General features: G+C 44.0%; 1 protein-coding gene across 1 annotated transcript; it reads left to right on the top strand.

Moving 5' to 3' along the window:
- enc3 (ectodermal-neural cortex 3) lies at positions 1-12,954 on the top strand. Its single transcript, XM_069699106.1, has 4 exons — positions 1-248; positions 1,523-2,557; positions 2,642-3,416; positions 11,512-12,954. The coding sequence occupies exons 2-3, from the start codon at positions 1,535-1,537 to the stop codon at positions 3,386-3,388; spliced, it is 1,770 nt and encodes a 589-aa protein (XP_069555207.1). The 5' UTR covers positions 1-248; positions 1,523-1,534; the 3' UTR covers positions 3,389-3,416; positions 11,512-12,954.
- The last annotated feature ends 1,180 nt before the right edge of the window (positions 12,955-14,134 follow it).

Here is a 14,134-nt window from a genome sequence, read left to right as displayed (position 1 = left end):
GCGTGGCTCCACCACAGCGCACCGAGCTTCAAACTTTTTCCACGTTGTTGTTGTTTTTTTTTTTTTAATGCGCGTACAAATTCAAGGTTTGCCACCCAAACAAATGGCTCAACCGCTTCCCAGCAGTTTAGGACATGATATAGTTTTAAACTCGGAAATGGGATCGGTTTAAATCGGCCACAACTTGAAACAAATCGACGATAGAAGAAGTTGTAACCGAGATAAAGGAATCCTCTGCTCCGATCAAGGTAAGCAAATCTTCCGTAAAGTATCGATCACGGAGATACGTGCCTGTTGTGCATTTCTCTAACTTCCGATATGAGAGGAGTTTGGTTACAGGCTGTAACTCAGGATCCTTTTGATGTGGGGTGATTGTAGCAGCCTGGATGTTTTGCAGGCTGCTGCTGCTGCTGCTAACTTGGGAGGAAAGTCGAGCGCATGCTGAAGTGCTGACCAGAGTTTCACATTTACGGCACAAAACCAATTGGATTTCACGCCGAGTCCCTCCACGGAAGTCCACCGTCCACACCCTTTCAGTGGCACTGAATAGCCGACTTAAATTTATCTGCTATGAAACAATAGAGGCTTCTAAGCGGAAGATATTTATTTGGTCGTTTTTAAGTTGTGTACACTCTTTGTGCCACGCCATGATCACTGCAAACACAATGAGGTGATGATAATTTAGGTATAGCTTGGCATTACATCATCATATTTACCAGAATTTGAATGCAGACTTCAAATAAAGTTAATCACATCCTCCCACTCAATGATATGGCTGCAAGCCTGTCCAATCCCTCTGCACATGATCAAAAGAAATATGTTTTTTTCCCCCCTTAATCCATTGCAGCGCGGTTACATAATTTTTTTCCTTAAGGAACTGGTCTGAGGTGTCACATCTTATGTAGGCTTGAAAGCTTTGCCTTTGGCACCATCTTGTATGTGAGCCAGCTGAGCAACAGAACAAGCTGGCAGGAATGTATTGGCTATGCCTGTTAATTGGAGGTGATTCACAGCCCTGAAATGTTTATAGGTGTGGAAAGATGTGATATAGAACAACACGCCCAGGTGTTGCTTCTTTACCTAAAATTAAATACAAAAGGTTGTCCTAAGAGCCGGTTAATGTGGCTCATTTGTTGTCATGGGTTTGACAGTGATGTGTTTTATAGGTTTTACTGTGTAAATCTCTGTGTACACAAGCTGGTTTTCCGTGGGAGTTCTTCTTATCTGATCTCCTTTCATCTCTCTTAAAGTCTGAAGTTCATTTCCGTTGTAAAACCACCATGCAGATAGGAGTTATTCTTTTATTTCTGGACGGCCCCATTCATCAGCTGTTGGCATAGTTTTTGTTTCATCATAAAATGGGTTTATGGTAGAGTTCACATCAAAAGATGGTGCATGACATTTATGATGCCCCTCTCCTATCCAGCTGTTATTAAAAAGTCAGTTGAATTAACTTAATCTAAAGGAGTGGCACTCCCCTCTCGAGCTTGTATAATTTATTCTTTTTTGTTTACTTCTCCAGGTCGAAGTCAAGATGTCTGTGAGCAACCACGAAAACAGAAAGTCTCGCTCTAGTTCCGGCTCCATGAACATCCAACTCTTCCACAAGACGTCCCACGCCGACAGCCTGTTGACTCAGCTCAACCTGCTACGCAAACGCAAAGTCTTCACAGATGTTGTGCTCAAGGCCGGCAACCGTTCCTTCCCCTGCCACCGGGCCGTCCTGGCGTCCTGCAGCCGTTACTTTGAGGCCATGTTCAGCGGCGGGCTCAGGGAGAGTCGCGACGCCGATGTCAACTTCCACGACTCTCTCCATCCGGAGGTGCTGGAGCTCTTGCTCGACTACGCCTACTCCGCCAGAGTCATCATCAACGAGGAAAATGCAGAGTCGCTCCTAGAAGCCGGAGACATGCTTCAGTTCCACGACATCAGGGACGCAGCAGCAGAGTTTCTAGAAAAGAACCTCCACCAGTCAAACTGTCTGGGGATGATGCTGCTGTCAGACGCCCACCAGTGCCAGAGACTTTATGAGCTGTCATGGAGGATGTGCCTGGCAAACTTTGCCACTCTGTTCAGAACAGAAGACTTCCTGAGCCTACCTAGAGACAAAGTCCAGGAGCTGATCCTCAGTGAGGAGCTGGAGGTGGAAGATGAGAGCCTGGTGTACGAGGCTGTTATCGACTGGGTGAAGGCGGACATGGAGCGGAGGCACAGTGAGCTGCCCGAGCTGCTACGTTGTGTCCGCCTGGCGCTGCTGCCTGAATCGTACTTGCTGAAGAACGTTGCTTCGGAGGAGCTGGTGATGTGCCACAAGGTGGGTCGGGAGATTGTTGAAGACGCCGTACGGTGTAAGATGAGGATTCTCCAAAACGACGGGATCGTAACAGGGTTCTGTGCACGGCCGAGAAAAGTCAGCCAGGCCCTGCTGCTGCTAGGAGGACAGACCTTCATGTGTGATAAAGTCTACATGATCGATAACAAGACCAAGGAGATCACCCCAAAAACAGACATCCCCAGCCCCAGAAAAGAGTGCAGTGCCTGTGCTATTGGTTGCAAGGTATGTATGTGATGTATACTTCAACATGTGCTTTTTCTAAGATGATTTGGATGTACACATATCGTTATTTTTCTTGTGTCTCAGGTCTATGTTACTGGAGGGCGTGGCTCTGAGAACGGAGCCTCCAAAGATGTCTGGGTCTATGACACGTTACACGATGAGTGGTCCAAAGCGGCGCCCATGTTGGTAGCCAGATTTGGACACGGTTCTGCAGAGCTCGACCACCAGCTCTACGTTGTGGGAGGACACACTTCTCTTGCAGGATCCTTCCCCGCCTCTCCATCCGTGTCACTCAAACAGGTGGAACAGTACGACCCTCAGACCAATAAATGGACCCTGGTGGCTCCACTCCGAGAGGGGGTGAGCAATGCTGCTGTCGTGGGCGCCAAAAACAAACTGTTCGCCTTTGGGGGCACCAGCGTAAACAGAGAAAAATATCCCAAGGTGCAATGCTTTGACCCCTGCCAGAATCGGTGGTCGGTACCGGCTTCTTGTCCGCAGCTGTGGCGATACACAGCAGCCGCCGTGGTGGGCAACCACGTCGTCGTAATCGGCGGTGACACCGAATTCTCAGCCAGCTCGGCGTACCGGTTCAACAGTGAGACGTACCAGTGGTCAAAGTTTGGTGATGTGACGGCCAAGCGGATCAGCTGTCATGCAGTGGCATCAGGAAACAGACTGTATGTGGTCGGAGGGTACTTTGGGGCCCAGAGGTGTAAGACACTAGACTGTTACGATCCATCATCAGACTCCTGGGACAGTGTGACCAGTGTGCCCTACTCACTCATTCCTACTGCCTTCGTCAGCACGTGGAAGTACCTCTCAGCATAGAGACGCACTGACTCTCTGAGGAGTCATGGTGAGTAATTGTAGCTTCCTTAAACTCACACAAACAACCTAGATGTCAATTATGTGAGCTATTCATAGTGTCAGATATTATTGTGGGAACTCAGTTTTTAAAAAGAATAATATCTTAAAAAAGCTCAAACCACATTGCTACAGAGTGAACAAGCCCGGGGGAAACTTTGAACTGGAGGAGGCCAGTTTAAAGCCCCTAACATGGTTGCTAGTGGCTACAGTGGCTACACATTATCTAGCTGCTGTGACGGCTGGGTGTTGGATAAACATGGTGAAGTCCTGGTTTAGAGAGCAGGAGGAATGTCAGCAGTGCTGATAATTACAGCGCAAGAGTCCCAAGGCAAGACCTCTGTCACTGACAGGAGCGAGGAGGAGAGGATCAGGAATCAGGTTTATGCTTGTAGCGCCGGAAAGGCAAATGGGCAGGGTGCTGTGCAGGGCCGGCGCTGGGTGCTAACTGACTGCCTGTTATGAGTCAGTACCTTAAAGCAGTTGTAAGTTATAAAAGGTGGTGTGACATATGGTGTCACATTCGGTGTGCTTTAGATAAGATCAGCAACATACCTTTTATTATGTGACAGTATTTAAGATGTCAACCTTTAACAAATTTACAAAAAACCTAATTCAGTACCATGTGTGCTGATAGAAGCCAAAGTGATCTGTTCTGCTCAAAGTAAAAAATTCCCATAAGGAACAGAGTGGGGGTGAGGGGTATGAAAATATGATTGACTGATATATAACGTATCACTGAAGTATTTCTCGGCCCAGTCTGCCCGAAGGAAAGACAGGTGGCAGTTTTCACAGTTTCATGTGAGATAAGAGATGATACATTTTTCCTGAGGTGCTCTCAGTTTTTGCACAGGGAGATGAAAGGAGGAGGCCTGTAGCTAAAATGAGAATATTTCGGAGCTTTGCAGGTTGTCTTTACATGTGCCCGGTGGTGGTAGAGCTAGTTTTAAATTTCATGACGCGCCGCCTGTGCTGTGATCTTATTTTAGCACTGATGCAACCAATGAAACACAATTTAATGCTGCAGTAGTCACTGAATTTGTGATTTAAAAACCTCAGACTCTGCTACATCTTTTTACTGTTGGTTTCATGGTTTACTCTTTATTTGAAATAATGGAACTTAAAAGAAGAAACAAGAAAGGGTTTTATTACACTAGTTTGTCCTACTGTAGTATTCTGTTCTACAGGCTCAGTGGTTTAATGCAGCTTGTTTGCTGTAAACAGGGGTGTAATGCTATTTTTTAAAGTACTGGAGCGCAGTTGTGACGTGCATGCATATGCACATTTCTAAGGTTGCGTAACCATTGTTCCCATGATGGCAAGTTTACATACAGTCAATATTGTATAATTCAATGAAGTCAACTATAGGCTCTAAGCATACCACGTTCAGTGGTCATTCTGTGTTACTGAACTAAAAAGTGTGATCATCTTAATTCAGTCACAATTTGTTTAGAATGAAAGCCTTTTTAAGAAATATTTTTTTTTTTGTCATCTGAGAGGTTTTTAATTTGAAACATTATACAGGAAGTGTTGAGTTTGTATTGATGAGTAATGCAGTAACTTTAACAGGGCAAACAGTAGCGGATTAAACTGAGGCTTTGAGTTGCTATCATTAATAAATAAATACGCCTCAAGTCAATATAACTACTTTGACCATTCTATTTATTTTTATTGGCTCTATTGTATGACATGTTTAAAAGACGATAGGATCTTCAGGCATTTAAAAAATGAATTGAAGTGGAACTCATTTGCATGTTGCTCTGGAAATGTCCTACTGTAACTACATTGGCTGCTTCCTAATGTTTTCCAGTCTTTATACTAAGCTCATGGCTTCATATTTACTGTGCAGATCACATCACTTAAGTTTCCCCAAGAAAGTGAAGAAGCAATTTTCTCAAACTTTCCCAATTGCTTCAAATTATATCATAAATACAACTCACAAATGAAAATTGTACTTCTGAAGTAAATGGTGAGAGGGAACATGTGATCATAGTATGAAAACGTATGTCGTTTGCATCTATTTCAGAGCAGAACAGTTACATTTCAAGTTAAGTCTTTATAATTAGACAGAAATTTTACTCAGTGTCACTAATGCAAATAGAATACCGATGAAAATAAGAGTATTTTTCATCATTGCTTTATGTTTTGTTATTTTCCATTTGACAGATTCAGATGCAGTTCTGTACTCTGTACTGCATGACAACCGCTTTTTATGGAATATGGGAAAGTGACTCCTAACAAGCTGCTTTTTATGCTGACAAGGACTTTGAAAGTAAATCTAAGCGGAAGCAAGTGAGAAGCAGAGGGCTTATGTGTGACTTGTGTCTACAGTAAACAGCTGGAGATGATGGAGCTGGGGGCTTAGCATTATGAGGCTGCTGGTATGGGCCACTGTATCCATGGTAGCCAAGGTTGTTTTGTTTTTTTGTGCCAGGATGGAGACAGAGAGGCTGACTATGAAAGATCAAGGCACCCCATCTTTATGAACTCTCGCAGCTACGGTGGCCACCGTCCCGCCACCGACTGCCTTTATGTTTAATTACGGCTGAGATGGAAAAAGCTCAGGTTTCCAGCTTGTCAAGTTGACTTCCTGCCCCAACACTACTCGACTCTCTCTCTCTCTCTCTCACCCAAGACCAGGGAGGGGGCGGAGAGGAGAAGTGAAGTGGCAAAAATGCAGGAACAACAAAGTGACACCAAGTGCACACACACACACACACACACACACACACACACACACACACACACACACACACACACACACACGCACGCATGCACATACGTGCACACACGTGGAGATGAAGTAGAGAGCTAGTAAGACCAGGACAAGTGAAGCTATATTTTGCAGCATTTGGCAGCCGAGACTAACGCCTGCCTAAAAATACATTGCTCCTGTCAACTTTCAGCTGGGGTTAGAGAAAAATAATTGTGTGTGTGTGTGTGTGTGTGTGTGTGTGTGTGTGTGTGTGTGTGTGTGTGTGTGTGTGTGTGTGTGTGTGTGTGTGTGTGTGTGTGTGTGCTGTGTGTGTGTGTGTGTGTGTGCTCCTTTCCCCTTCTGTGTTGTTGGTGCCTAAAACCACCAGTCAGCTGTTCGAGTATTCACTAGTAGTTTAGTGAGTTTTTACACAGTAGTAAAACCATTTGTTTTCCACTACTACTGTTTTACTACTACTACTTCTACTTCTCTCTCTCACTCTTTCACTCTCACTCTCACTCACACACACACACACACACACACACACACACACACACACACACACACACACACACACACACACACACACACACACACACACACACACACACACACACACACACACACACACACACACACACACACACACACACACACACACAGAGGAGGCCACATTGCTGGCATTGCCTGTCCCTTAAAAAGCCAGCCATCCTTACTCTAATTTGGGAGGAATGAAGGTGTGGCCTGCATTCCCATTAGTAAAGATTTGTTAATGTTGGCTATTGGCTCGGGCCTCGGGTTGTCCTGGCAGTTTGCGTGGCCTGTATGGGATTACCAGGCTTTCTGCTCTTTTTTGTCACCACCTACTGTAGTTTGTTGGTCCCGTGCATTTCCACCACCACCACCACCAGATGTGCCCGACCGCAGGCTCCAGGCCCAAACCAGAACCCACTGTTAATGGAAAAGTGTTTGTTAATGTTAAAGCATTATGGGTCGTATTTGTTCTAGACCAGACGGGAGTGAATAGCTTTTTAACATTCTCAAAACAAGTTTAAAACATGTAGAACTACTTCATTTTTTCCCCCTGTACGGCCTTTACTGCTACCAGAAATACTTTAAATAGTATATATCAGTGTGCGTTTTTGGAAATAGTCATAGCATCAGGATAAAGTCTGGTCAGTTGTTGGTACCAGACAACAGGCAGACGGGATGTAACTGGAGATGCCGGCAAAAGTTCAACAGCCCCTCTCTCCTTTAAACTACTGGACTATAACGGCCCCTGAAATGCCTGTAATCTGTTTGAGCCTTTGTGCCCCCTCCCCTTTCCCCACCGATCCCTCCCAATCCCTCCCCCCTCTCCTCAAAAATCAGACATAAGCAGCATTCTCCTTCTTTTTTTTTTTTTTTAACGGCTTCAACCGAAGCTCTTGTTGTGCTGGCACAGCTCTGTGTGACAGGGTACACCTGGAGGGGTCAGGGGCCAGAGAGGGACTCCTCGGCGGGATCTCCGCATCCCCAGACAGCTGCTGTAAAATGGAAAGGTCACGCTGGGATCAGGGAGGAGGAGTGCAGAGGCCCCCAGTCACTCAATACTAATGTTTTATTAATGCCTCACTGTGAGGGCCACCAGGAACACAAGCTGAATGAGGCTTTTATTGTGGCATCTGTGTACAACAACGCCGCCACCCCCTCTCCCCCCCCTCGGCTCAGAAACACACACAGACAGTTAAAGTTAGCACGTGCGCTCACACTTCGTCTCCAGTCCCTTGAGTAATCAATCTGCCACATTACAGTCCTCAGCACGCTGCTACATTTGCATAAACCTAATGGAGTTTTTATTGGTCTTTTCTCCACGCCGAGAGTAACAAAAAGGAAAAGGGAAGACGATGTTTAAAATGGCTGAATAATCACCCGGACTAATTTGATTACACCCTTAAAAAGAGACGAGCTGTCTTACAGTTACAGGGGCCTCTTCAGGAAGCCAGCTGGGGTAGGACAGAGTCTGTCTGCTTGGTAATTAATCTGAATTATGTAATGTTTGCTGAAGTTGTGCTGAAATAGCGCTTATTCAGCTCATCCCAGAGTCCTTCACGTGTCCCTGAAAACACTGCAAACTCATGTAAATGATGTGACTGTGATTCATATGTTGGTCAATATAGTGGAATTCTTGGTGGTCATTAATAAACATGGAGCAGGCCTTGTTGCACACAAGAGGGGCATAAAGAAAGAGGACTCTGCTTTGGTTTGAGTCGTAATTGGGCTTCTAGGAGATGCAGATGGTATCCAAGATGAAAGACAACTGGAAAAAAGCAGTGTTGTGCTGCATGTGTCGTTCATTCGATTAATGTGACCTGGTCTGGACGAGTGGCGAGTTAGACGGTGTGTCATTTCAAAATCAGTCAAGTTAAACTTCAGTGCCGAATCCAATCACTTCATAGAGTCCCTGCCCATCTGTCTGCTCTGCTGAAGGACACATAGACTCCCTCCATCACTCACGGCAGCTCACTACGGCTCTTGCAGTGGACCTGACCCCACCACCATCACACACACACACACACACACACACACACACACACACACACACACACACACACACACACACACACACACACACACACACACACACACACACACACACAGAGAGAGAGAGAGGGTACCTGACTAATACCTGACTTACAGCAAATGGGTGAAGGAGAATTTCCTTATTTTGTACACTGATTTGCATTTACAAACCAAGTCTGAATGCACAACAGCATGTCTGGGTGTCCATACAAAATAATTATAGTTACACTGATACAGCTGAGCATAATCAACCTTGACATGACAGGTGATAATGAAAGGCCTGTGAGACAGTCTCCAGCTTATTCCCAGTGACAGCAGGACCCTTGTTGAGGCTGAGGGAGCCGAGGTTTGATCATGTGAGACAGGCAGGGTGTTGTTTGATGGATCTACTGATGATGACAGTGTGTAAACTTTGAATCTGAGTATGTCTCTATGGAATACAACGGTCTACCTTTTTGTTCCCTTCTGGACTACGTTTAAAAAAATAATTGTAGTAGACCAGAACTCAGAGGAAGAATCAAACAGGTTCTGTATCTTTTAATACTTCGTGCACTTTCTTCACAGCATGAATGCAGCATGTGAATGCCCACTCTCACTACAGTGGACATACACTAATAAAAATGAAGCGGCAACTCTTCTGAAACGGTGATCTATTGTCATAGTTTGAGCAGACCAGAGTGGTGGCTTATTTAAGATTCACAGGCATGCTCTTCATCATCTGCACTTGAGAGAGATTAGACCAGCAGCAGCAGAACTGAAAGTACTGCCAGTGACCCATGCACATATACAGGGAGAGAGAGAGATCAGTGGAAACTTTCCATCAGGCCTGCCGTTACATGTGATACGATAAATACTGCTACTGTTGCTTTACTCAGGCTTTGTTTAGGTAGGGTGAGCTGAGCTGCACTAAAACAGAGCCAGGCTAGCTGGTTCCTCGTTTTCAAGCAGCTGAGCTGGTTAGTTTAGCTCAGTTAGCATTGTTTTCATCCAAGTCTTGGCAAGACAGCAAGTAAGTGTATTTAGAAAGATTATCATATCTCTTTATGGAAGCTAATAAAAAAACATATGTTTGGCATTGGTACTGAAACTGATACTGTATTGACCTAGAACCAAAACACGTAGAATGACCCAAGAAAGTTTCTACCTTGAGGCGATTCAACTAATAAAGAAATGAGCAACATTTCTTGCATTTTTGGTGTCGACACATCTGTTTCTAGCATTCAACAAAATACTCGAGGCGGAGTGAATGTTACATTGGAACACTCCAATTTAAAAAAAAAAAATTGGCCACAGACCTGTCTGAAATGTGTGTGTGTTGCAGTTTCTGAGTGCAGACTAGATCCTATGTGCCTAGCTGCAGCAAGTATCTACTGATAGCCTGTGAGGCATTTAGGGGACGTCTGTAATTGTAGCATCTACTAATAGTCTGCATGTGAGGCATTTAGGGGACATCTGTAATTATAGTGTTTACTGACAGCCTGCATGTGAGGCGTTTAGTGGACATCTGTAAATAGTAGCGCCTACTAATATCCTGCATGTGAGGCGTTCAAGGGTCATCTTTAAATCATAGTGTTGACTGACATTCTGCATTTGAGGCGTTTAGGGGACATCTGTAAATAGTAGCATCTACCGATAGTCTGCATGTCAGGCGTTTAGGGGACATCTGTAAATTGCAACATCTACCGGTAGCGTTCATGTGAGGCGTTTACGGGACTTCTGTAAATTGTAACTATACAGAATGACCTGGTTTACCCTTTAAACTGCATTAAAATGCACCGTGAAATCGATTTATTGCCAAATGAATTGTATTTGAATCATGAGTCCAGTGAAGGGTCACACCTCTACAAAATACTATGGTTTGTATGACTCCAATCTAACACAGTAATTCTTTCAGAGAGTTTAAATGTACAGAAAGTATTTTCCTGCTGCTGATTTTTAATCTAAAACTTGTTTGTAACCGTTTGGTGCCTCCCTGTCCTTCTTCCAGTAGTGCGGTGCCCTAGCTGTGTCCTACTCTTACACTTCATGCGAAGTATTCATAACAGTAACAGATGCATATGGATCAGCGGAGGCTTCTGTAGTATCAGCCGGCTTTGTCAGCAATGGAAATGAGGGCTCATTAGGTTATCCAAGTAAACCCCCAGCAAAGCCTGAATGTTGACTCTCTTCTAGTCGAGCGAGCAGAGCTGAGTTATCATAAAAAATATGCAAATCAGAGGCAAACCTCATGTTCAGGTTTCTTTCCAACCCCTCCAAATATCCAGTGGAACATTCCTTCATAACAGCAGGCGAGGAAAATTACACACTAAGCTATCTGACGCTGCACAGAAAGCTGAAGATGAGAGATTCCAGAGAATCTATTACAATGTTTATAATAAAAACGATGCTCGCAGATGCAGCAATGTGAAAATTGAATCATAAGAAGACCTTATACAGTATGAATTATATCCGGATAAAGCAGATGAGCAGATGGTTTTAGAATATGTGTCTTATCTGAAGTCCAGAGCAGCTTATTTTCACAGTGGGGTCCTCTGCACTGCCACCCTCAGATATTTATTACCCAGCAACATAAATGGCTTGAGCAGCTTAATCCCACATGCCAGGAGGACTTTGGTTAAATAACGCTCCGTCCTGAGGCATTATTAATGCTATGTGGGTAAGCCTGATAAAATGGCATGGTGATAAGCTGATGTGTATTCCGGAGGAGTGAAGTCTCTGCGTTCCTCTCCACTCCCTGAGAATGTCCGAGCCACCCCTCTGGTCATGTGGCCAGCGTACAGCCAGAGTTCACAGAACCTAAATATTAATCTCCCTCTGTCTCTCTCCCCAGATGAGCCATGGCGTCTGGTATGCAGGCATGTGTCTCCTAGGAGGAGGAAGAAGAAGAAGAGGAAGGGGTTTGTGTGCTCCATCCAGCCTGATTCACATTAACTTCAGCTGCAGAGGAGCAAAGGCCCGGGTCCTGGAAACAGCCCAGAGACTGGAAGTCTGCGGCCTCTTTCCACCTGATCTGTTTACTTCTTGTGTAACTTTCCCATGTCGCCCCTCGTCTGAGCTGGACTCGTTGCCATGTATACTGCAGGGACCTCACAGCCGCCTCTATGTAACACGTGAGCCACGAGAGGCAGAGATGTGAGCCGCCTCTGAAGGAAAACCTGCAAACTTCTCTCCTTTGTTTCCTGGTGTTAAATAAGCTACTGTGACTGTATCAGCCTTGCACTGCTCAACAGACTCACTTCCCATCAGACGTGTATCATCTCTCACTGATGTTGTTTTACAGTGAACTAAAAAAAAAAAAGAAAAGTGACGCTGTCCTTTAATGTGGTTACTCTCTCCTCCATGACACTGGGCGTTTATTCAGGTGTAAATTATTTGGACTGCTGATGGACTGAATTAGACCTTTGCTATGCCAGGCGTGTGGAGAAGGAGAGAAGACATTCGGGGAAGTGTATGATTTTGTGCACAGAAACCATCTTCCTGTCTGTATTTTTAGACTTTTGGACTTGGGCTTCCCTCAATTTTGGCGAGCTAAATTTGTATCTTCCTCCTCGACTTAAAACACGAGCTCGCAGGAGAGAATGTGGCCCATCAAGGCTGAAGGAGACACTTTTCATATTTTACAATTTTGTCAGTGTCCTGTGTTTTGTGTCTCAGGGTTATGTACATTTTTGCCTGTATTTGTTCAAGGAAGGGTTACATCTTTTGTTGTCTGTTCTGTAAGTGACTTTTCTTTTTTTGTGAATGTACTATTTTTGTGACAGAAATTTTCCTTAAGTTGTTTTTGCCAAGTGAAAATGTATGATTACGCTTAATGGCATTGGTCATATTTAAAAACATAAAAGTTGCCAAAACCTGAACAGCTAAACTTGGTGTTATTGTGGATTTTAAATAACAAAACCTAAGTGTGTCGTCAGTAGTTAGCTTTGTAGCTGTAAACATTTTTCACTTTTTTAATATCTTTAATGCAAGTCTTCTGTGTGTATTGTTTGTATATTTGCTTGGTAATTAATTTGTAGAAGCCTTTGATTTGCACAATTTGTACAAAGAAATCTCTTGATGGTCTTAATTTTGTATCTTTGTCCTAACCCAGCTCGGGTAGTGTGAATAATCAAAGCCTTTTTGTAGCAAATTATCGAGTCGCTTCTCGTTCGGTCTCCAATATATCAATGTATACATGAGATATACTGATATATGAAGCTAGTACTGACACAGTCTGTTACTTCTTGTTCTACAGCTCATAACTTGTCAATAAATGTCATCTTGTCGAAACACATACTCGGCTGTTTGTCCTCTGTTTCCCAGGGAAGGACTAGAATTCAGCAGCTGTGTCATTAAACAGTGTGGGCAGCCATATAATCACACAGGTGCTCTTAACGTGCTTCAAATAGTTTCCAAACGCAGGTTAGAAGAGGTTTTGGTATTTACCAGTAACAGCCATCGCCTTCCTCGTGTCTGAGGAGATTTAACTGTTCATACTCTCTATCCTATAATACCCCACTATCACACATTAGAACCTCAAACCTTGAAGGATGTGCTAATGCTGCTCACCATGAGTCACGTGATGCTGCTCCATCCCTCTCACGGCGACGGTCATGCTAACGTGAGAAAACGCTGCAGTCCAGACTGGAGGTGCAGCCTACAGGCTCGATGTTTATGAGGAAGCTACTGAGCCATCACTGCTGCAGTGTTTAAACAATCCACCTTCACTTTAAAGTCAGACATCAAGGCTTCTTTGTATGCAGAACTTTTTCCTCTTTTGAAACCACACAGAAGACCAGGCACCAGAAGATTTAAACACCAAGTGAAGAGAACTTTAAAATTAAAACTGCAAGCAGCGATTTGCGGACCCTCATGTGCTGCACGTCAGCGAGCCGACCCGCTGGCTCCCCGACGGGAATAATTAAAAAAAATTTAAAAAAGTCATACAATAGCATATCGTCCGAAATATGACAAAAAAGTTGTAAATGTGAAATTGCTGGAAATTTGGAACTTGGAAACTAAATTTTGGAAGTTGGAAATTATTTTTTTTGCAGTTTTCAATTATGTGCTATTGTGTATGTGTATATTGTATTATACTTTAGACACTGCTGCCTCAGCTAGAACGTTTGGGGTTCGATTCCCCCCTTTGTCATGAATAATAAAAAAAAAAATCATAAGTCATTTTTTGAACGACATGCTATAGCATGACTTTTGGGTCACTTTTTGGCCGCCACGCCACGGGCACACCGATCGACGAAAATTTATTATTTTAATAGTAGCAGTTGTTTACGGAGAATAATAATAACGCAAAATAATAATTCCTTGAAGAACAACAGGGTTTTCGCACCATCGGGCCCTTATTAATAGATCTAATGGGTTCCTCCTTGTCCCATCCAGTGCCATGAAAATCAGGCCCGTAGGTTTTCCCATAATCCTGACAGATATAGATACACCCAAAACAAACCCAAACACAA

Source organism: Brachyistius frenatus, unplaced genomic scaffold (genome assembly GCF_029030835.1).
Source record: "Brachyistius frenatus isolate BFR_SWC_R1_liver_20210118 unplaced genomic scaffold, ASM2903083v1 Contig_29, whole genome shotgun sequence".
NCBI classification, from domain to species: domain Eukaryota; kingdom Metazoa; phylum Chordata; class Actinopteri; family Embiotocidae; genus Brachyistius; species Brachyistius frenatus.
The sequence above is the reverse complement of the archived record's forward strand: the minus strand, read 5'-3'. Positions and strand labels throughout refer to the sequence as shown.